Below are 21,253 nucleotides of genomic sequence, written 5' to 3'. Positions count from 1 at the left end.
GTGGTGGCATGTTGGTGTACTGTTTGCCCGAGATTCCTGAGAAACATTTTCACGGTAGCCGAGTAGGAGATGTCCCTCGAGCCACACACAGTTTACACCGTTACAATTGGGTATACTGACAAACCGTGGAACGACTCAGAGGTCCTGGAGGACCGCTGCAAGTACTGGTATGATTGCAACACCGTGACCATGGTGCCTAACATGTTAAGGGATCAAGTAACCCATGCAGGATGCAGGAGTAATCCAGTAATAGGGGTGCACAGGCTAATCTGCGCCGTAAGGCGTAAGAAGAGCGCGTCCGTATTTCGCACAAGGGGATGGAAACTAGGGCAACCAGTGATACAGAGCGAGCCGGAAGCTAGATAGTTACACGCTGCGTCGGGACTCAGAGAAAGGAGGCTGCGCAAAGTCCGTCGCATTGGGAAATCCCGCACTTGGGTCTGCAAACGGAGGCGCGCTGTGAACGCCCTCCGGCTGGCGCGAGCCTCGTGAACGCAACGAGGCATAGGGGTCCGTCAGGTATACTGGACCTGTGGAAAGAGATCAGGTCACAACGATACATATTTGCTGCGAAAGAAACACCGACTATGGTCATGACCTGCTGCCGAATGCGTACTAGGGCTTCTCCGCGTGTCCGGGAAACGATGCGATGGCTGCTCGAGGTTTAGGGTAGTATCTGAGCGACAGGAACGGGACATGGGAATGTGTGCGAGGGGTGCGCCATGTGCTCGTCCCATTTGACTCGTGGATGCCACACTGTTGGGCGGACCAGTGGTCCACTGGTAGGACGGATACTGCATTGAACTTGTCTGAGGCTGTTCAGCGGAGCCATACACAAACGGCGCGTTCTGTGCGTGCTGAGGATATTGCATCGCAGCGTTGTCATATGCGGTATTCCTGTTCTGTGCCTCGGAACCGTAGTAGCCGAAAGGATTGGCGGAGCTTTGCGCAGGAAAAGGCGCGTATTGGGAGGAAGAGTCGGGTACGTGCTGCGTATGGAAGGGTATCTGCTGGGGTATACTTTGATAGATATGCGACGTGTGTTGCTCCGTAGGTGGTGCAAAATAATTTAGATGCGAAAGGTTGGCGTCCAGAGCAGGCAATGAACCGTATGTGTTGAAAGCAGGGTCGGACTGGGGCCACTGTTGCGCATCATCAGTCACGGGCTCCGTGTAGCCGTACGCAGGCGGCACGTTGACCTCTGGCGCAGGATACAAGCCCACCGCTGCCAGGGCTAACATGAAGACGAGGTTCGCGGCATTACGGGATTACTCACCTGATACTCCCGGGACGCTGGATGAGGAACTGGCCAGCGGGACTCGAGGTTGGGGGGCGACCACAGACTGTCGAGTCGGAGCTGGCCCTGGGTAGGGTTGGTATCTGTGACGGTGCTGAGGACGAGCAGCGGGAGAGTGGTGGTGCGACGGGACGGCTTGCTGATCTGCGAAAGAATGCTGTGGACGAGTCGGGGAACCTTGCGGAGCATTGGGAGCGTACTCCAGGCGAGACGGAGAGAATCGTTCGCGGAGCGGAGAGGTGCCGGATGGTCCTGCAGATGATGCGACAGTGCTAGGTGACCACGAGCCACCTCTCTCACTCGATGGTGTTACGGATGAGGTAGGTTCGCCGACTGCCAGTTCATTATGTCCACCAGACCGCCTTTGTCGGTGCCCTCTCGTCGAGGAGGTAGCTCTCGTTGGAGACAAAGACAAAGAGCTCTGTCCGGATGAGACCGGCGAACATTCTGTGCTCCCACCATGGTCTTGGAGAGAGAAATCGATCTCGGAAGAAACACCAGTAGGAACAGATGCTGGCCCTCCCCGAGTTCGACCAAAGGGCCGCTCGCCCCATGTGACATACTGGAGGGTCGTCAGACAGGTCAGTTACAGATCAAAAGACAGCATCACGCACACCAGGTGAATCCGGGATGCGAGACGGGAGGCGCCGGTGGCCATCATTCTGTTCGTTGTCTCGGTTGCCACCGCGAGAGCGCTTCTTCCTGGGCATTCGGAGACCTTGAGTTCAGTGTGCAGGTGCGGGAGGGTAGGAACATACCTACGTCAGGTGCATGGCTTTTATACCTGTGGCACCGAGGTCTGCTCTGCATAGCAGAGGTGCGACTTATGCCCCTGGATAGCCCCAGCTGCACCGATCCTCCCGCACCGCCAGAGCGCCGAGCGCACACTTACCGCATCCAGGGGGGCGCGAGCATCAGGGACGACAGTTGACATCTCCGGCGGGTCCGCATCCAGGCCCGACACAGCAATGTGGTCTGGGAACATCTCGCCAGTAACTTTCATATCGGACCGTGTGTGACTGGGCCTGTCTGCGGCACATGCTATTACCCAAGGCAGTTGCCTATGAGGTCAAGAGGCACTTCAGCCCTGCCATTCCGGGTAACAGCGCATGAGTACAAAATCACGGATTTGGTAGGAGAACCAATCGCGGTGACCTACCGAGACATGCAACTAAGTACCTCATCTGCACAGCGATATTCGTACAGCCGCGACGGACACTCACGAGCGATGGACAGGAGATCGTGAAGACGAGCATGCGCATCACTGTGTTCAATGTCGAGCGGTTTGCAGACGTTACACCCGTGAGGCGCGTCAGCTCCCACCGCCAGTGACATCTACACTGCATTGATATTGTTGGCAGGAGCACGCCTCATCGTGTCGTTGCGTTCCGTCCCGCCTTGATCGATCGCCGATGGCGGTGCGATGACGGTCCCGTTCGTCAAACACCCGAGCAAACTATTCCGAAGCTTGCGGGATATACAGTCGACCTACGTGTACGCAGACGACTCCGAGGATCGCGCTCGACGAGTATCCCACTATCACACCGTCATCCCCTTTCGGTAGCCGAGAGGTAGCAACGCTCACCTCAGTGACAGCAGCAATAAACAGCCTGAGCAACCGCATGGCCGCCTTTTGATTCAGAAGGCTCTGCAGATGGAATGAGCGAATGAATCATGTCCTTGAACCACTTCGTCAAAGTACTGTGACCAACGCCGATATTTCCGACGTACCGATGACGTGCTGTGCGCCGACCGCTGCATCGACATTATGGCCCGAGTATCATCAAGTTCAGTGATGATATTGTCTTTACATCCGCGTATGAGGCATGGCAGACCTTTGTAAGTATGAGGATGGCGAACAGGACTGATAATCAACGGGTTATCGAACCTGTGCGTACCGCAAGGTGAGAATGCATCGCAAACTGCACGACAGATGTGTAATAGTCATTTCTAGTTTATCCGCACAGTTTCTCAGCCAAATACTGCAAACACCCAGTACTGGTGGAGCGTCTTCAACTGCTTGCCCATTCAGAGGCCTGCAACTCACTGGCTCCTGCAGGAGCGAACGATCTTTGGGCTTCTTTGACTTACCCAGGACTTACCCACGTACCCTTTAGTCTGTGCGCAGCATGGCGCTGGCAATAAGTAGTAGCGAGCAGGTCCTCTTGATGCTGGGAAGGTAAGAGGTCGTGCACAAGGTGTTGTGTCCCATATGTAGCTGACGGTTCCGGGTACGCAGTCGCGATGCTGCCAGTATATCTGGGTGGACCTCTCTCTTGACCCAGCGAAAGCTTGTGGCCAAAGAGATCATGCGTCGCAGCCAGCTTGCCACAACGGCAGGCTGCAACTGCAGATTGCGGCGCCCGGGATGTGCAAGCCGGCCACACGGTTCGCCCGCCAGCCCCAAGCAGGCGTGTCCGTCCCCGCAAATGATGTCACCCCTTCGTAGCATCCTGGCTATTCAAGTATTCACGGCTCTGATTATCATCGCACGGTACCTGAGCGAGAAGATTCGGGCACTTACGACGCTGTTACGCAGAACCCTGCGCAATCCTCGAGGACCAGTCATAGGCCTCGACAAGTGAACTGCGATCTTATGCATATACAGTAGGATACCCACATCGAAAGGACCATTTGTTCAGGTTGAAACGTTGAGCATCGAGTCGCGTTGAAAGACCTGATTGCGGTGTCCTGGACTCCTTGCGATGCGGATGCAGACGGCCAACTCGCTCAGCGCATCGTGGTTCATCAGACGAAAGCTGGACTAGTATTATTTGGGATGTTTGGCCGGCGGCATGACTGAGACTGGCATGGTCAACGTGTGTGTTGCGGTTCAAGGTGTTTGGCCGTGGCGAAGGCCTGCAACAGTGATTAGACTATTTGGCGCGGGCGCTTGTTCACCTTCTTCCCGTTGTCTCGTACAACGAGCAAGCTCTGCTCGACCTCGTCCACGCCCTGCTTGCCGTCGGCCGCGATGGATAGACCACTCGGCCCTCGACAGCCCGATAAACGCCATGCTGCATATGAGTCCATCTTCGGCCGTCCGAGTGTTGTTCATCACCAGCCCAACTCCCATCCTGGTCAATATCCCCTCCTCCAGCAGAGTCCACCCCCCAACGGGCCCCAATATCCGTACTACCCACAGCAATACGGTGGCCAGGTAGACAGGAGAGCCTCGAGCTCATCGCGCGCCCAGTCTGTCAACTACCCCCTCCAGCCCCAGGCGCCGCCATCGACGTACCGACAGTCCTACCTCCCCCCTCCGCAGGGATATCCTCCCTACCAGCATCCGCCTGCGAACTACTCGCAGACGAACTCGCTCGCCGCGCCGTCTATCATTAGCCGGGCAAGGTCTATTGCCAGCTCGCCCGGCGTGATCGCGCCGCCTCCCGAAGAGCCTCTAGATGCCAGTCTCGAGGTACTGACACGAGGGGGCCTCACGCCTGCGCAGGCGTACCAGGCTCAGGTCTATATGAACGGTCCCACGAGTCACCAACTGTCTCCTTCTCGCCATCCCCAGCCTGTGCTGCCCGACGTGCCTATCCTTGGCGTCAATATCGACACCGACGGGAGGCTGGGCATTGACTTCGTAACGGAGGCGGCAACCCCCAGCGACCCAGGCACGGAGGACAGTAATGGTGAGCTCCCGCCGTCCCGACATCGCTCTCAGGCCAGCAGTGTCCGCTCACGCCTCTCAGCCGCCTCTTCGCAATACACGAGTCCCGAACTTTCTGCCTTCCCGACCGCGTCTTCATCACGACCCTATCCTCTACAGCTGGATACTGCTGTTCCCTCTGGGCCGAAGATTGGCTCGCCGGCTTCATCTACCATGGTCGACATGTCCAGCACCAACGGGCGCCGTTCGTCCGAGTCGTCTCGGACACTTCCCGGCCCAGCTTTCCGCAAGGATCATATTGGTCAAGATCGCTCACGGTCCATGTCCGCGACGATGACCCCTCAGTTTCGTGCGATGATCGAATCGGGCCGGATTCCGCGTCCGCCAGTACCACCAGCTACGGGTGGGCGTGACTCGCCTGCAGCGAAGCCGCCTCGTTCGCGCACGCCCATTGTATATCCGGCGCTGCTATCGCGCATTGCGGAGGCATTCAAGGCCAGGATTGTGCTGCAGGATCGTGTGAAGGATGGTCTCACATACAAGGACGCGTTCGATGGCCGCGAGGCAGTCGACAAGATCGCGTATATCATCAAGACCACCGATCGAAATCTTGCCCTCCTCCTCGGCCGTGCCCTGGATGCACAGAAGTTCTTCCACGCGGTTACGTACGATCACCGCCTGCGTGACTCCGCACACGACCTGTATCAGTTTAGGACGAAACTACCTAGCCCGTTTGTGAGTGGAGAACTGGTGAACGTCGAAGAAGACGGTGAGGGAATCACGAAAGCTCCTGGCCGGCCGCTCATAAACGACGGTGCGGACACGTCAGCTTCGAAGGAAAGCCCGTCCCCTACCGCCGAGTCTGATGCCGAGAAGGCTTTCAAGGACGGTTCGCGGCCCAGCTCACCTTCCCCGCCAGATTCTGTAACGTCGCCTGCATCGCGGCCACGTAGAGGCTCAGTCTCGTCTGACGATGCGCCTTTGCCGTCTGGGGTGTTCACCCTCCTCACCGATTGTTACTCTCCAACATGTTCTCGTGATCAACTCTGCTACTCGATCGCTTGTCCAAGACGACTGGAGCAGCAGGCTCGTCTGAACATGAAGCCACAGCCGGGGCTCAAGAAGCAGATCAGCCGAGAGAGTTTGGGCGACCTTGTTGTATGTGCCCATGTTCTGCTCTATGTATCTGGCCTACTGAGATGTGTCCACAGGAGCCCGGCACGTTGTGGATCCACTCCGTACCGCAGGAGGTGGTTAACAGCGTCTCGGATGCCGAGAAGAAACGCCAAGAGGCTATCAACGAGGTCATCTACACTGAGCGTGACTTCGTGCGGGACATGGAATATCTGCGCGACGTGAGTACTCTTGCGGCTGTACCGACACCGTCTTGTCATAACTAACGATTGGATACGCTTAGCTCTGGATGAAGCCTCTCAAGGAATCCGATATCATCCCTGAGCCTCGACGGTCCGACTTCTTGGAGCAGGTTTTCTGGAACATCAACGACATCATCGCTGTCAACACGCGATTACGAGACGCTCTCAACAAGCGTCAGAAGTCGTATGCAGTGGTCGAGCAAATAGGCGACGTGCTCCTGGAGGCGGTGCCTCACTTCAGCCCCTTCGTATCGTATGGCGCTCACCAGCTCTATGGCAAGTACGAATTTGAGAAGGAGAAGAGCTCGAACCCAGCGTTCGCTCAGTTCGTAGAGGTGAGTGTCGTGTCTTTCCAGTGATGATCATGCGCTCATGGCTGCGCTATCATTCCAGGAAGTGGAACGTCGACCAGAGTCGCGTAAGCTCGAGCTGAACGGCTACCTTACGAAGCCGACTACTCGACTTGCCCGTTACCCTCTGCTTCTGGAGGCAGTCCTCAAGCAAACACCGGATGACAGCCCCGATAAGGCCGCCTTGCCCAAAGCCGTCGAGATTGTCCGCGAGTTCTTGAAGGCCGTCAATCACGAGACGGGCAAGGCGGAGAACCGCTTCAACCTCTTGCAGCTCGACCAGCAGCTGATCTTCCGCCCTGGAGAGGAAGTTGTGCGTGTCGATCTGGCTGTTCTGCGTCAGAGGGCTGATGCCTTTGGTTTGATAGGACCTTCGGCTCAAAGAGGAGGGACGCGAGCTCATCTACAAGGGTGCGCTCAAGAAGCAAGGGGATAGTTCCGAGCTTTCGGTTTTCCTCTTCGACCATGCTCTGCTCATGGTGAAGGCCAAGAGCAAGGGCGAGCAGTACAAAGTGTATCGCCGGGTATGTATATCCGTACTCTCCGTATATGTCCGGTCATTGACATCACATTGTCAGCCCATCCCCCTCGAGCTATTGCTTGTATCTGCCCCAGACGACTTCCCGACTGGGAAGCCGAAAGACAGGGAGAAGCAGAAGCTCATGAAGAATTCGCCCCATGCTCCCGCTGTAGCCGTGAAGGATAACAAGGGCGGCTTCTCCATTACCTTCGTGCACCTGGGTCGGAAGTATTACCAGATGACGCTGTGGGCCAGCACGTATGTCAGCCAGCGGAAGTGGGTCGAGAACATACAGAAGCAGCAGGACCTCATGCACGAGCGGAGTATGGTCTTCGAGACGGTGACGCTCAGCGAGGGATTCTTCTTGGGCCCCAACCGGGTAAACTGTGCTGCCCCCTTCAGTCAGTGATGCGTCTTGATAGTTCACGGACTTCTGCTGATGAGACGGGTGGTAGACAATGGCAAGCGAGCTGTGTATGGCACGGATGATGGTGTTTACATCTCCAACCTCTGGGAACGAAGAGAGCCACTGCGTTTTCTTGCCCTGAAGGACGTCTCGCAGGTGGATGTTCTTGAGGACTACCAGCTCCTGGTCGTCCTGTCCGGTACGCGCTCACAACTGTTTGACTCGTGAACGAAGCTCTGACAATGTGGTGCCCAGAGCGCCAAGTCATCACCTTCCCACTCGACGCCCTCGACCCGAAGGACCCCCTCGCTGGCTTGAAGCGTGGCAAGCGGATAGCGTCGCACATCTCGTTCTTCAAGGCAGGTGTCTGCTTGGGCAAGACGCTCGTCTGCGTGGTCAAGGCGAGCCCGTTGTCTAGCACCATCAAGACCCTGGAGCCCATCGACCAGAACGTCCGCGGCCGGAGTAAGCCTACGTTCAAGAAGCTGCTTCAGGGTGGAAACGATACGCTGCGCGTATTCAAGGCATGTATTCTCTTGTAGTCGTCGGGGGCTACGTCTCACCAGACATTCTGTAGGAGTTCTATATTCCTGTGCAGTCGAGCTCCATCCACTTCCTGAAGACGAAGCTCTGTGTAGGGTGTACGAACGGCTTCGAGATCGTCGATCTCGAAACGCTAGATACGCAGGGCCTACTTGACCCTTCTGATCAGTCGCTAGACTTTGTGCGCAGACGGGAAGGTCTGCGCCCATTGGCGATCTACCGCATCGACAGCGAGTTCCTGCTGTGCTACGACGGTATGCCCTACCTTTTGACATTTCAATCCAGATGGTTAACAAAGATATGTCAGAATTCGCATTCTACGTGAACAGGACTGGCTGGAGGTCACGTAAAGACTTCATGGTCTACTGGGAGGGTTATCCGACAGGGTTCGGTGAGTAGTCGTGACGCTGGTGACCCGCTATTGGTAAACTGACATATGATAGCTCTTCATTACCCATACGTTCTCGCGTTTGAGCCGACTTTCGTCGAGATCCGACATGTCGAGACCGGTGCGATGTCGCAGATCATCCAAGGCAACAACCTACGTCTCCTCTTCGCCGACACTCCTCCCTCGACGACACATTCCGCCTCGCAGCCACAACAATACCAACAGGGTTACGGGTACAACCAATATGCTGTCAACCAGAACGCGTATGGAAGCCGGCAATCCCTCAACGGCTATGGTGCTCCGTCACCACAGCCGGCGTATTCTAACCCCTATCAGTCACGGCCGCAATCCACTGCAGGGCGCGACGAGATACTCATGGTTTCGGACGACCGAGTGATGAGGTTACAGATGGCGTCGCCGAACGCGATGTCATAGCCTTTGCATGTGCTCGTCCGGCGTCCCTCATCATGCTGCGCGCGGGCGTCGAGGAGGGCGCGCTGTGCTGCGCCTCCCGATGCTTCGGCCGCCTTCGCACCCTTCGTTCGTCCCTCATTCTGCTCTGATGGCGGCCGCTGTTACTGGCGGCCGCGCCGTGTCTGAAAAGTTGTGTCATTGTTGTCTTATACACATCTGTTCGCTTCCTTGCACAGCATATATATATCCTACTTGCATTTGTAGCCATTGTTACGATAAGCGTAGCTAACGATTAGTCATGCCATGATAGAACCTGTATGAGCACGATGTTGTGCCTTGTCGTCCTCAGAGGAGGAGATCTGTACGAGTTCAGTTTGGCCTTGTACTCTGTCCGACGCGTACTTCTCTCCGCGACAGTGTTCTGAGTCGGACTGACCCTTTGCCTGCGCGCTCGGGTGGGATCGATGACCGGGCACTCGTATGTGCGGCGCGACGCGAATCAGCTGACCGCGTCTTGCAGGCGAATTCACATGGGTGGGTGCCTGCTTCGAAGCGATCGTGCACAATGCGGGGTATAAGATCCCCGCATTCTTCTAGCCTCAGACCATCGACGCACTCTAGGGCATGTCCTCCCGAGCACGCTATGCCGATCTAGCCACCGCAGCCCGTGCTCTCACTTACCCTCCGCATAGTAAAGCGTCGCGAGTCGCGGCCAACGTACGCATCGCGCGCAGGATGTCGACGGTGAATACGCGACAGCGCCCCAGCAACTGGAAGGCTCTTGCCCCGGCACCACTCCCTGGTACTACGTTTGCGGCACAAGCCAAGCTTCCGCAACTGCCAGTGCCTCCGCTGAAGGACACTCTCGATACCCTGAAGGAGACCCTGCGACCCATCGCATGGGACGATGCAGAGTACGCGACCGCCATTGGCAAGGTGGACGAATTTGCCAAGGGCCCCGCGGAAGAGCTGCAGAGGCGTCTGGCTGAGCGGCAGGCGAAAGCAGAGCACTGGCTGGAGGAATGGTGGGACGATGGCGGGTATCTAACTTATCGGGATTCAGTATGTTCTTTGCTTGGATAGTTAGTGGTTCTACTCATCGACGACTTATACAGGTCTGCATCAATGTATCTTACTACTGTACGTGTCCTTTTGCCGTGGATGGTATATTCTGCCTGACTTCGTCATCGTAGATGGTTTCGACGCGCATCCGGCGCACCTTCCGCAGACAGCGCTGCATCGCGCAGCGTCGATCGTCCGGGCAGCGATGCTCTTCAGACAGCGATACAAACTTGGCACGCTGCCACCAGAGGCTACCAAGGAAGGGCCCATCTGTGTAGATACATATCGATGGATGTTCGACTGCTGCCGTGTGCCCGGGAAACCGGCTGACTGGAGTGTCACACATGCGCGTGAAGGTGACAACGGAGACTCGGGGCACGTCGTAGTACTTCGTCGTGGTCGCGTATGGAAACTCGATCCATGGCAGAATGGTCGGCTTCTAAGTGTCGATGAGCTGCAGAGGTATGTTCAGTCTACATTGTCTTGGAAGGTCCATTGAGTCGGAGGCTCCAGCCAGATACAGCACATATATGAGAACACTCATGAAGAACATCCTGCGATAGGTCTCCTCACGGCGTCCAACCGGGATGTTTGGACAAAGGTACGTGTCGAACTGCGTCTAACGAGACACAGCCAGGCTGACGATACCAGGACTACGACACACTCGCAGCGGACCCTCACAACGAAGCAATCCTACGCACGATCCACTCCGCCGCCTTCGTCCTCTGCCTCGATAAAGAGCACGCGCCCGACTTGGTCGCGCATAGCCGACTGCTCTGGCACGGCGCGCTCCCGCCCACGCCAGAGCCCTCCCAGATGGGCCTACGCAACCGGTGGATGGACAAGCCGTGCCAGTTCGTCGTCACGGACGACGGCGTCGCAGGCTTCGTCGGGGAGCACTCCGTCATGGATGGCACGCCCACCGTCTACCTCTGCGACGTCGTCCTCGACACCATCGCCTCACCCGATTTTGCCGCCTCCTCCCCATCAACGACTCCATCGTCCCCGCCGCCGCCAACCCCCCTAGATTGGCACGTCTCCGCAGAGACAGACGCGGCGGTCGTTGAGGCCGCCCGCGCGGCACACGCGCTCGCGTCGAGCCAAGCACTCAACATCGTGCGCACGCCGTACGGCAAGGCCGCGATCAAGGCGTTCCGAGTGTCGCCCGACTCGTGGGCGCAGCTGCTCATCCAGCTCGCGTACGCACGGCTCCTCCGCGCGCGGGGCGAGCGCCGCGAGGGCGGGACGTACGAGGCGGCGTCGACGAGGCGATTCTTCAAGGGCCGGACGGAGGCGATCCGTGTGGTGAGCGCGGACGCGGACGCGTGGGTCAAGAGTATGGATGACCCGGCGGTGGGCACTGAGGAGAGGGGGACGCTGTTCAAGAGGGCGGTAGAGACGCATGTGGCGAGGGCGAAGCGGGCGGGCAATGGGCTTGGAATCGACAGGCATCTGCTCGGTGCGTAATGTCGAGGTCGAGCTGGGCAACGCGTAGTCCGTTGGTAGCTGACGTTGTGATTGTTGTAGGCCTGCGCAAGTCCGTGAGGGAGGGCGAGCATATGCCCGAGCTGTTCTCGGACCCGGTCGTGCAGCGGTCGAGCACCTGGGTGCTCAGCACGTCCGCGGTGTTCTCCAAGCACTTCGGGCCGTACGGCTGGGGCGAGGTCGTCCCGAATGGGTTCGGCGTGCCGTACATGACCGGCTTCGATGGTGAGCGTCGTCCATCGTCTTTGCGCACGTGTAGCATGTCGCTCACGGTCGCTCCGCAGATTACCTGCAGTACACCATAACTTCGCTGACGGACATGCCGAACGCAGAGTTCTGCGCTGAGATCGAGCGCGCGGCGAAGAACGTGTATGATCTCCACGCCGCACTCGCTGGCTCTTCGCAACTCAAGGCTAGGTTTTGAGAGGACCGCTGTCATCTCTATCTCGATATCAAGACATTCGTCGATTAACTAGCCGGGGCATGATTTCAATGTATTGCAGGTGGTGTTTGGTATCATACATTGTCTCTGGCGATGTCAGACTCGATATATGCTTCAACGAGATTCGTTTGTCAGATCTGGGATATGTACCAGCTTAAGCCCCGTTCAGTAGTCCGTCGTCTCCGTTCCGTTATGAGTCGTACGTTATGTCGGACCTCCGAGTCTGGGTACTAATGATATGAACCGTTTGAACCTTTCGTGCCAGTCTATAACTGAGCGATCTCTGCCACGGTGGACAACAAAATGTCATACTACTCATAGACCGACCAGCTGCACGTATTCTCCGGCCCTTGATTGGTATAGAATTGGCAATGCGAGGCCTTCGTTCAAGACCGTAGGCCTAGGTCGATTACTGTAACAAGGGACGCCATCGCTACGCTCCGGCGGTTGAGTGAACATCAATGTAATTAAAGTCATAAACCATCATAGTAGAAGTTCGTCATAGGTGACATTGATAGTAGTGGATTCGTCGTGTTTGAGCAAAACTCTTGCGTGATCACGGTGACATATGCGCGAAAGGGCGGTGTACAGCTGTCCATGTGAAAACACGTGTCTCATAAGGTCTACTCCCACTGCGTCAAGAGTTAGCCCTTGGTAAGTAGCTGTTGAATGTCATTGCATATGCCGGCGGCAGCGCAAGAGGAAACTGACGACGGAGGAGTGTATGGCCCGAGGAAAGGGTGGTAGAGAATGTGATCTGAGGTATGAGGACGTCTTCTTCATCGATGACACTGACACCTGCAATACCCCGTAGAATGCGGACTGTGACGAGACGGGGGCCGACCGCAATGACAACAACGCAAATGTTCTTGACCAAACCACGGTCAAGGGAGAAATTGCGCAGCAAGCGTTAGACGGCGTTAACCTTCACGGTCAACGAGTGGGGAGGAAAACCTGCGGGATTCTGGCGGGCGACGTAGTCAGATATGCTGTCGGGGGAGTCGATGCCGGCGTCGTCTGCCTCCTTCAGAGAGTCGGCCGCAAGGTATGTCCTGCTTGTCTCGTCAATGTGGTTGAGCCTGAGAACAATGCTGTTGTACTGGTCGATCTGCCTATTGGTGGGAGCAAGCATCGAATGTTTTAGACAGGCGATGGGATTGGCGAGTACATGTGTCGGGAAGACGAAGTCAATCAGCTGCTGGTCGTCGGATACATGTTGCAGGAGGTGCAGAGAGACTTCTGGACCTTCACCGTCACCGATAGCATCAACCATGTGGGCGAGCTCAAGGAGTGTTAGCAGTCGATGATCGACTGCCTCCGGGTAGAGTTCCACCTCCGACAGCGACAGGAGAGGGGCTGAAGTTGATAGAAATGAGCTCAAGGTCGACACCCAACACACCATCTGAACTCACGCGCGAGCATCGGCCGTGGAAAGATATGGTAGAATTGGGGGCAGGAGCAGGAACGGTAGCCCATCGCGGCGAAGCGTCGTATATGCACCTAATAAGTGGGAGATTTAATGAAAGCGCGAAGACAGTGTTGTAATTACACTTACTGAATAGTAGATGTTTTACTTTCGTCGCGCACGCGCTCATGGGCGATAACAGGGAATGACTTTGATTGGCCGTCTGCAAGCACATCATACGCGGACGCAACCGTTCCGATGCCAATGATGGTGGGCGGGAAGGACAGAACACTCTGATCATATTCGTCCCCGAGAGATGGATCGCCGTAGAAAGGTGTGAGCTGGATAGCATCAAGCAAAGCCATGCCGGCAGAAGGACAGTAGGCACACGCGATGACGTAAGCAATAGTATTGTCAGCTAAGACAGTGTCGTTTGGAGGGCTGTACACGCGCAGCTCAGCCGGAATGTCGCTGCCGTTCGAGCATTCGATCAAGGTGGCATAGTAGTTGTGGAACGTCGAAGTACCGCGTTGGCGGTTAGCGCTTCAAGTGATGAACGACGGCCGTCGATGAGGGATACAAAGCCGAAGAGAAGAAGGTTGGTCATCGCGGGAGTTGCGGGACAGCACGTCAAAAACGGCGGGCAGGCAGCGGGCAGAAATACAGTGGAACGCATAACAATAACACGTTAGATCTGATCGACACAAAGACAACAGGCAGCCTTACCATTTTGGGAGACAAACACAAAGACAGGGGTAGAGGCACAGAATGCATGACACAGGAGGTACAGACGCAGAGAGGGGAAGGGCGTCGTGCAACACTGCATGTAGCCATGCGCTGAGCGGGCGGGGACAGCGACTTGATTGGATCCGAGTCGGAGGGCGGTAGTGTTACAAAGCAGCTCAATGAGGCAATAGCCAGTTGCTGTATTCGGGAAGGCAGTCGGGATGCGTCGCGCTTCCGCAGACTTACAGTCAATTGGTAGCGATGGTCTGCATAAAACACAGAAAAAAGACATAGATTACTGCAGCTTGGTAACGGCTAATGCAAATGGCGCGAGGCATAACGGCGCATCGGCCACATCGAGTTTTACTCAGCCACAGACGTAGACAGAAGCGCTGGTCCAAACAGGTGCAAACGAATTCACCGGATCTGCTTTAGTATACGAGTAATCAGCCGGATACACTGTCAAGTTAGTACACTGTACAGAGTTTTGTACTTAGCCTCAGTAAGTATATGGGGTCTTCTGAGTTTGAACTATTGAAGCATTTGTTAGTTAGTGACTGTTATCTGGAACTGTAGGTACAGACTCTCGAATCCGGCGCCGCCGTTCGACCCTGACAGTGACACGGCCGTCCTCCCCCCGTCAATCGTTTGGTCGTCTGCCTACTAGAGCAATACGGGAAACTAGTCACTGCCCTTGAACCTCCAAAGAGGCACAGTCGCCGTCTGCAGGTCGGACGACATCCGTCGGGAACGTTTGCTGCCAGTGTACTAGACTGTTTTCCGTAAGTTACTCTTCCATGTGTCTGAGGCGAGTGCCACCCAGTGCATTGCTCACAACTTCCACGGTAGACAGACTACGACTCGCATAAGTGCGTGACATGAGCCGAGTAGTAGTCGGCCATGCATCACCACGATTTCCACGGGAGCTCTATGACATGATCATAGGCCATCTCTTGGCCATCTCTAGGACGGCCGGTGGAATCTTCAGGCATGCAGTCTCGCGTGCCATGCCTGGCTGCCCTCAGCGCGCGTGCACCTATTCCACTCAGCCGCGTTCCGCCGCGAAGAGGACTTTCACCGTCTCGAGCGCGTCTTGGAGAACCCATCGCCGTCTCCGCACCTATTGGCGTTTTCGCAGTACGTGAAATGCATCACGTTCTCGAAGTCAAAGTGGCACATGTCCCACGCAGTGGGTTGGCTCGATGAGAAGCTCCCGCACTCGCTGGCATGCTTTCACAATGTTCGCACACTGCACCTCGTCAGCTGGGATCCGCAGGACGTCAGCGACCGCGTGGTGGAGGATCTCATCGCGTTCTTCCCAAAGATGACGACCTTGTACTTCGAGGAGGTGAGCCTCGACTCGGACCCTCGGCACCATCTGCGCCTACTTCGTGGGTTCTCCTGTCTGGCGAGTGTATCTGTCATCGGCACCATTCGGAGCCTACGGGCGGGGGTATGATGGATCCATCGGATGAGGAGGAGTTGCAAGATTCGGAGGTCCACTTATGCGAGGAAGACGCCATCCGACTCGATGCGCTACATCTGCATCGTTCGCCGGACTGCTTGTTGATTGCCGCATGTCTATTGCAGCAACCGTTCCAACTCTCCGTGCGCAAGCTCTCGTTAGAATGGACGTACGTGAGAGCGTATGCAGTCCCGTATGCAGCGGCCCTCTTGCGCGCGACGGCGACTACTCTGGAGCATCTTCGAGTGTCATTCCAAGGTATGCCAGCAAATGTTCGTGGTAGGTTCCGTGTTGTGTGTGTACTATATAACATCTGATTAGTATGCCCTAGCACTTATTCCGGCAGCCCTCGAGCCATTGCGCGACGCCGCACTCACGAGCCTCTACATCGGTCGCTTAAATCTACCTCCTCCGTGGCGCATGAGCAGCAGTGAGTTCACATGGGTGCCCGCACTGCTCACCCGCGTCGAGCCCGCGCGCCTCCGTTCCGTCATCTTTGACCTCCGGTTATTCTCGTCCGACATTGACCCATTGCCATGGTCGGAGATCGACACGCGACTGGCCCGACTGGCCCGTGCACGCCCACTGGGATTGCGTGTGACGTTCGAGATGTCGTGCGATGGTCATATGCTCTTGGGCAAGGAGGTGACGGACGCCGTATTGCATCGCTTGCCTATGCTGCGCACTTGCCCCAACGTTGCGGTGGAAGTGACCCGTCTCATTGATTGCTTTTAGTGTTTCTCGGCATTTCGCTCGAGGTTCCGCTCGTGTGTATGCTCCAAGTAATAGCTGTCTGTACCGCTGAGCTGGCTAGTATTCCCACAACAAGCGCATTGCATTGGGTAAACACAAAGTGAAATCATACATGGTCACAGCTAGTACGATCGCAGCCGGTCAGTGTGCTCCCACCTGGGATTGCGATATAGCAACGTGTTGATGTGACTGTAACAAGCTGTATTGACTCGACGCCATGATCACGTTCGTGGAACTTGAAGACATCCTTGGACTGGAGCAACGTCGTCACGGTATTTATGATGGCGCTGGAATGTATAGGTCTGAGGCCTGTCATAAGCAGTCCTCTCTGCGCGACTCTACTGTGGCAATGCACGGTGATCATCATATCATTCATGTACAATGCTCATGGCGGTGTACTCGCACAGTCGCAATTGTGCGACGCGGCCTCGAGTTTCCTTGGGCTCGTGGGTATCAGCGCCCGTTGTTGCCCGCCCCTCCGACCATCGCACAACACTCATCAGAATTACCCTCGACTTGCCCTCGACATACATACCGCATACACCGCGAACTCGTGACAGGGAGTATACAATGTTCTACAGTGGCTACGGTGCGTGCATCGCGCCTAGACTTCTCCGCACTTCGTGATTTTCTGAATTTATCATTCGAGGTTCTCGCCGCCCGGGCGCGCGTCTGAATCTGCAACGCTGCCTGAGCGCTGCAGTACACCGCCAGTGTACATGATTCATGATGATAGCCGTGCATTGCCACCGCAGAGTCACGCAGGGAGGAATGCTTATACATAACAGGCCTCAGACTTCACTCGCGTGCCACAGTAAGTTTCGACTTTGCTGTATTTCGTTGCTTGCTTCTACGCTCAGTATTTCAAGTTCGTCCCCAGAGATGCCTTCCATGAACGAAATCATAGCGTCGAATCCGAGTCGATGCAGCTTGTCACAGACATCCACACAATGCTCTACAATCTCAGGTGGGAGCACTACCCTCCAATATGCTTGTGCACACTGACCAGTTGCAATCCTACTACTATTCTCACAGATACATCAAGGGCTACTGTACAGCAGCAGCAGAACCTCTTGCACGAGCGGAGTATGGTCTTCGAGACCGTGACGCTCAGCGAGGGATTCTTCGTGGGCCCCAAGCGGGTGAACTGTGCTGCCCCCTTCAGTCAGTGATTCGTCTTGATAGTTGGCGGACTTCTGCTGATGAGACACGCGAACAGGCAATGGCAAGCGAGTTGTCTATGGCACGGACGATGGTGTCTACATCTCCGACCTCTGGGCGCGGAGAGAGCCTCTGCATTTTCTTGCCCTGAAAGACGTCTCGCAGGTAGATGTTCTCGAGGACTACCAGCTCCTGGTCGTCCTGTCCGGTACGCACTCACAACTGATTGACCCATGGACCCCCGTCTGACAATGTGGTATTCAGAGCGCCAAGTCACCGCCTTCCCACTCGACGCCCTCGACCCGAAGGACCCCCTCGCTGGCTTGAAGTGTGGCAAGCGGATAGCGTCGCACGTCTCGTTCTTCAGGGCAGGTGTCTGCTTGGGCAAGACACTCGTCTGTGCGGTCAAGGCGGGCCCGCTGTCCAGCACCATCAAGATCCTGGAGCCCATCGACCAGAACATCTGCGGCCCGAGTAAGCGTACGTTCAAGAAGCTGTTTCAGGGTGGCAACGATATGCTGCGCGTATTCAAGGTATGTATTCTCATCATCGTCGGCTTTCAAGCTTCTCACGTATTGCTATGTAGGAGTTCTACATTCCTGTGCAGTCGAGCTCAGTCCACTTCTTGAAGACGAAGCTCTGTGTAGGCTGCGCAAATGGCCTAGAGGTCGTCGATCTCGAGACGCTAGATACGCAGGGCCTGCTTGACCCTTCTGATCAGTCGCTGGACTTTGTGCGCAAGCGGAAAGGTCTGCATCTGTTAGCGATCTACCGCATGGACAGCGAGTTCCTACTGTGCTACAATGGTATGCGACACTGCGCCAGCAATTCACGTCAGATGGTTAACAATAAGCTATCAGAATTCGCATTCTACGTGAACAGAACTGGCTGGAGGTCACGTAAAGACTTCATGGTCCACTGGAAAGGCTGTCCGACAGGGTTCGGTGAGTAGTCGTGCCGCTGGTGACCCCCGCTTGGTGTACTAATATTTGGCAGCTCTTCATTACCCATACGTTCTTGCGTTTGAGCCGACTTTCGTCGAGATCCGACATGTCGAGACCGGTGTGATGTCGCAGATCGTCCAGGGCAACAACTTACGTCTCCTCTTCGCCGACACTCCTTCTTCGACGACCCACTCCGCTTCGCAGCCACAACAATACCACAGGGCTACGGGAACAACCAATATGCTGTCAACCAGAACACATATGGGAGCCGGCAATCCCTCAATGACTATGGTGCTCCGTCACTACAGCCGACATGTTCCAACCCCACCAGTCACAACCGCAATCCACTGCAGGTCGCGACGAGATACTCATGGTTTCGGACGACCGAGTGATGAGCTTACAGGCACAGATGACAAACCGGGTTGTACGGGCTCCTAGTAACATCGTGACTTACCGCCGTAAAAGCGTGTAGCGTTATGATACCATAGCATGGGAATTCTTGGTCTCTTTACGGTGATATACATCGGTCTGTTCTGGTATCCGCCGTGGATTTCTCGGTTTTGTCTGGATCGACCGGCTGACTCGGAGAAGCTTCAAGGCCCATTGCCGACTTCTTCACAACCACTCTACGTGTAAGTAAGTCTACGAAGTCGCATGACGCAAGCCAAGCGGCATCATACAGACATAATCTCTCTCTCGTTAGAGTCTAGCGGGGAGAGACTACGCTCAGAGATGATGACGTTGATTCCCTTGTGCATTGACGCACCTTCGACCGAGCGGGTGTTCGGTTCGTCTTCGCCCGCTTCAGCACAGCTGGTCACCGATTGTGCGGCGCATGGCTCGCTTCCCTGTCTGGGTGTGCGAATTCAAGGGATCGTTGTTCGCCGATTGACGACCATGCCAAAGCCGAGTCCGCTTCCTTGAGGTGCAGAAGGCATCGAGCGATCAATATCGATGTCAGCCTGCGTGCGTCACAATGTAAGAGCGAGAGCGATGCAGGTGAGAGTTGTACGAACGGCAGTAACACATTGTCAATTATCCACTCATAGTTCTGGAAGACTGTCAGGTAGGAACAAAGACCATCGGTACAGATGACGTACATAGAGGCGCCATAAAATCACATCCAAAACGTTCAACGCAAGCGAGAGTCTGCTCGTTCATCGACGCGATAGACATGTCGGAAATTGTCAGTGAGGTGGTGATAATGAGAGGATGTCAAAAGCACACATGAAAAGCTGAACACCTGGACAGACATATTTCAGTGTAGTGATACGTGCATGACTAAGTCAGAGACTGACTTTCTTCTACCAACAAGGAAACAATGGACGTGCCAATGTTCGCCTGATGCACAAGTCGCAAATGTGCACGACACTGTATCCATAGGATGAGGATGACTAGGAGATCAAAACCTATGCTGCAGGCTCGCGATGCTATGACCACTTATGTACGCGACATTAGTGATGCACGGAGCAACTTGAAGGATCCGCCAATGGGAAAGACATACTCCTGTCAGTGAGTCGTAAATTCATTGAGTACTGGCATTGGTCAGTGTATACAATGAACCGGTCGTTACTCACGAAAATGCTACCTCTGAAGAAAGTGACATTTTCGTCTCGTAGAAGAGTTCGGTACCGTTAGGCAGCCGAGGCTGCGTGGTGAGAATAGTCGATTCGCGAGCATAACCGATCTGACCGCGATGAGTTAGTCAGTGCGTGTCCCCGCAGCAAGGACGAGTTGAGAGATATTACTATGTTTAACAACACGGGCACCAGTCCGACACTTGAAGCTGCGACACTGATGCTTTTCCGGTGCCTAGAGTGCCAGTGGGCGGTGACTGCATATATGCGCATGCACCCAAAAGCTACTCACGTTGCTTTCAGAGTCGATTCAGGACCGTATCAACGTGGAAGAACTAACCTATGGGTAATATATATTGGAAGAAATTCACTATGTTCGTGAAAACGCGCTCCGTTGTGCGTAAATCCGCTGCGCTAAGAAGACGAAATTGTGAGTCATTGAGACGTGGTGAATGGTGCCACTGTAACATACAACTATCATGCCATCGTATCGGACTTCATGAGCTTCAGATAAGCCGACTAAATGCAAAAGACACACGAGATAACTTCTTGCTGGCACCCAAACAATGATGCACCAGGCAAATGTAGCCATCCGGCACAGGAGGTACATTGTCGTAGACAGCGTCATTCTAGGAAACGGCCACCATTGCCACAACAAGCGCATTTCATCTGGTAAACACAAAATCAAATCATACATGGCCAGAGCTAGTCCATTTGCAGCCGGTCAGTGCGCATAAGCATGTTAAAGGGTAGTGCTCCCACCTGAGATTGCGACAGCGCAGCGTCTGGATGTCTCCAAGTCTAACAAGCTGTATGCAAGCTGACTCGGCGCCATGGTCGACGTCACGTTGGTGGAGGACATCTCGGGGGACGAACTTGAAGTCCTGCAGAACCGTAGAAGCAGGCAACGAACTGGAGCAAAGTCAAGCTCAGTACTGCATGGCACGAATGCATGGACTTGAGGTCTATGGTCTGTTATAAGTAGTCCTCCCTGCGCGACTCTGCGGCGGCAATGCACGGTGATCAACATGATTACAGTAGTGTGAACCACAGACTTCTTCCATCATGCACCTAGTGACTCTGAGCGCTGCCGCACATCGAGAACGCCAAGGCATCCAGATGTCGTGACTCAATGGAATACTTTCCTCCTCCTCCTCCACAGCGCTCACCGCATGCCACGAAACGCTCGGCCCCGGACATCGCGGTTGAGGCACGATGCACGTGACTAACGCGTCCGCGACGCGGTTCGAGTGGGAGCTGCTTTTGGCAACTCACATCCGATCCTCGCCGTTGTTCATGAATTCGTTGCAAGGCCCGCCTCTC

The 21,253-nt window shown here is 55.4% G+C and overlaps 6 protein-coding genes across 6 annotated transcripts; 4 read left to right on the top strand and 2 right to left on the bottom strand.

Moving 5' to 3' along the window:
- Positions 1 to 95: 95 nt before the first annotated feature.
- Positions 96 to 2,040, bottom strand: B0H18DRAFT_994236 (uncharacterized protein). Its single transcript, XM_048045238.1, has 3 exons — positions 1,912 to 2,040; positions 1,277 to 1,859; positions 96 to 1,225 (listed from the first exon to the last, which is right to left on the bottom strand). The coding sequence occupies exons 1-3, from the start codon at positions 2,005 to 2,007 to the stop codon at positions 549 to 551; spliced, it is 1,356 nt and encodes a 451-aa protein (XP_047895961.1). The 5' UTR covers positions 2,008 to 2,040; the 3' UTR covers positions 96 to 548.
- Positions 2,041 to 5,135: 3,095 nt separating this feature from the next.
- On the top strand, positions 5,136 to 9,327 carry B0H18DRAFT_1146230 (CNH-domain-containing protein; the record flags this gene model as incomplete). Its single annotated transcript, XM_048035692.1, has 11 exons — positions 5,136 to 6,071; positions 6,125 to 6,268; positions 6,331 to 6,624; positions 6,683 to 6,952; positions 7,008 to 7,163; positions 7,218 to 7,560; positions 7,615 to 7,764; positions 7,821 to 8,080; positions 8,143 to 8,362; positions 8,416 to 8,499; positions 8,552 to 9,327. 11 exons carry the CDS (start codon positions 5,136 to 5,138, stop codon positions 8,929 to 8,931), a joined length of 3,237 nt encoding a protein of 1,078 aa, XP_047895960.1. The 3' UTR covers positions 8,932 to 9,327.
- A 39-nt stretch (positions 9,328 to 9,366) lies between these two features.
- On the top strand, positions 9,367 to 12,162 carry B0H18DRAFT_994227 (carnitine acetyl transferase). Its single transcript, XM_048045237.1, is given in 8 exon segments — positions 9,367 to 9,972; positions 10,026 to 10,050; positions 10,104 to 10,434; positions 10,486 to 10,568; positions 10,582 to 10,584; positions 10,622 to 11,431; positions 11,500 to 11,682; positions 11,742 to 12,162. The coding sequence occupies 8 exon segments, from the start codon at positions 9,535 to 9,537 to the stop codon at positions 11,879 to 11,881; spliced, it is 2,013 nt and encodes a 670-aa protein (XP_047895959.1). The 5' UTR covers positions 9,367 to 9,534; the 3' UTR covers positions 11,882 to 12,162.
- Positions 12,163 to 15,097: 2,935 nt separating this feature from the next.
- On the top strand, positions 15,098 to 16,318 carry B0H18DRAFT_146439 (uncharacterized protein). The gene is made up of 2 exons (XM_048036858.1): positions 15,098 to 15,774; positions 15,827 to 16,318. Exons 1-2 carry the CDS (start codon positions 15,258 to 15,260, stop codon positions 16,228 to 16,230), a joined length of 921 nt encoding a protein of 306 aa, XP_047895958.1. The 5' UTR covers positions 15,098 to 15,257; the 3' UTR covers positions 16,231 to 16,318.
- A 777-nt stretch (positions 16,319 to 17,095) lies between these two features.
- Positions 17,096 to 18,899, top strand: B0H18DRAFT_146409 (CNH domain-containing protein). Its single transcript, XM_048036857.1, has 7 exons — positions 17,096 to 17,215; positions 17,284 to 17,412; positions 17,468 to 17,617; positions 17,674 to 17,942; positions 17,996 to 18,215; positions 18,270 to 18,353; positions 18,406 to 18,899. The coding sequence occupies exons 1-7, from the start codon at positions 17,131 to 17,133 to the stop codon at positions 18,789 to 18,791; spliced, it is 1,323 nt and encodes a 440-aa protein (XP_047895957.1). The 5' UTR covers positions 17,096 to 17,130; the 3' UTR covers positions 18,792 to 18,899.
- B0H18DRAFT_994196 (uncharacterized protein) lies at positions 18,766 to 21,099 on the bottom strand. Its single transcript, XM_048045236.1, has 12 exons — positions 20,979 to 21,099; positions 20,693 to 20,895; positions 20,467 to 20,635; positions 20,271 to 20,344; positions 20,102 to 20,214; positions 19,931 to 20,040; positions 19,636 to 19,767; positions 19,454 to 19,505; positions 19,370 to 19,404; positions 19,171 to 19,315; positions 19,038 to 19,059; positions 18,766 to 18,979 (listed from the first exon to the last, which is right to left on the bottom strand). The coding sequence occupies exons 2-10, from the start codon at positions 20,790 to 20,792 to the stop codon at positions 19,171 to 19,173; spliced, it is 930 nt and encodes a 309-aa protein (XP_047895956.1). The 5' UTR covers positions 20,793 to 20,895; positions 20,979 to 21,099; the 3' UTR covers positions 18,766 to 18,979; positions 19,038 to 19,059.
- Between the last annotated feature and the right edge of the window lie 154 nt (positions 21,100 to 21,253).

This window comes from Fomitopsis serialis (genome assembly GCF_022376445.1).
Source record: "Fomitopsis serialis strain Sig1Antser10 chromosome Unknown B0H18scaffold_17, whole genome shotgun sequence".
NCBI classification, from domain to species: Eukaryota; Fungi; Basidiomycota; class Agaricomycetes; order Polyporales; family Fomitopsidaceae; genus Fomitopsis; species Fomitopsis serialis.
The sequence above is the reverse complement of the archived record's forward strand: the minus strand, read 5'-3'. Positions and strand labels throughout refer to the sequence as shown.

Excerpts from the sequence above, each read along its gene's own strand:
- B0H18DRAFT_994196 (XM_048045236.1), bottom strand. The coding sequence starts at position 20,792 with ATGTCCTCCACCAACGTGACGTCGACCATGGCGCCGAGTCAGCTTGCA. Across the intron at positions 20,215-20,270 it reads CCAATATATATTACCCATAG|CTTTTGGGTGCATGCGCATA; the intron begins GTTAGTTCTTCC and ends CAACGTGAGTAG. Across the intron at positions 19,506-19,635 it reads GAAAGTCAGTCTCTGACTTA|CAGACTCTCGCTTGCGTTGA; the intron begins GTCATGCACGTA and ends TCGATGAACGAG.
- B0H18DRAFT_146439 (XM_048036858.1), top strand. The coding sequence starts at position 15,258 with ATGCTTTCACAATGTTCGCACACTGCACCTCGTCAGCTGGGATCCGCA. Across the intron at positions 15,775-15,826 it reads TATGCCAGCAAATGTTCGTG|CACTTATTCCGGCAGCCCTC; the intron begins GTAGGTTCCGTG and ends AGTATGCCCTAG.
- B0H18DRAFT_994227 (XM_048045237.1), top strand. The coding sequence starts at position 9,535 with ATGTCCTCCCGAGCACGCTATGCCGATCTAGCCACCGCAGCCCGTGCT. Across the intron at positions 10,435-10,485 it reads AGTGTCGATGAGCTGCAGAG|CCAGATACAGCACATATATG; the intron begins GTATGTTCAGTC and ends CGGAGGCTCCAG. Across the intron at positions 11,683-11,741 it reads GTACATGACCGGCTTCGATG|ATTACCTGCAGTACACCATA; the intron begins GTGAGCGTCGTC and ends GTCGCTCCGCAG.
- B0H18DRAFT_994236 (XM_048045238.1), bottom strand. The coding sequence starts at position 2,007 with ATGCCCAGGAAGAAGCGCTCTCGCGGTGGCAACCGAGACAACGAACAG. Across the intron at positions 1,860-1,911 it reads GCATCCCGGATTCACCTGGT|TATGTCACATGGGGCGAGCG; the intron begins GTGCGTGATGCT and ends ACGACCCTCCAG. Across the intron at positions 1,226-1,276 it reads CAGCGTCCCGGGAGTATCAG|CGGTGGGCTTGTATCCTGCG; the intron begins GTGAGTAATCCC and ends TAGCCCTGGCAG.
- B0H18DRAFT_146409 (XM_048036857.1), top strand. The coding sequence starts at position 17,131 with ATGCCTTCCATGAACGAAATCATAGCGTCGAATCCGAGTCGATGCAGC. Across the intron at positions 17,618-17,673 it reads GCTCCTGGTCGTCCTGTCCG|AGCGCCAAGTCACCGCCTTC; the intron begins GTACGCACTCAC and ends TGTGGTATTCAG. Across the intron at positions 17,943-17,995 it reads ATATGCTGCGCGTATTCAAG|GAGTTCTACATTCCTGTGCA; the intron begins GTATGTATTCTC and ends ATTGCTATGTAG.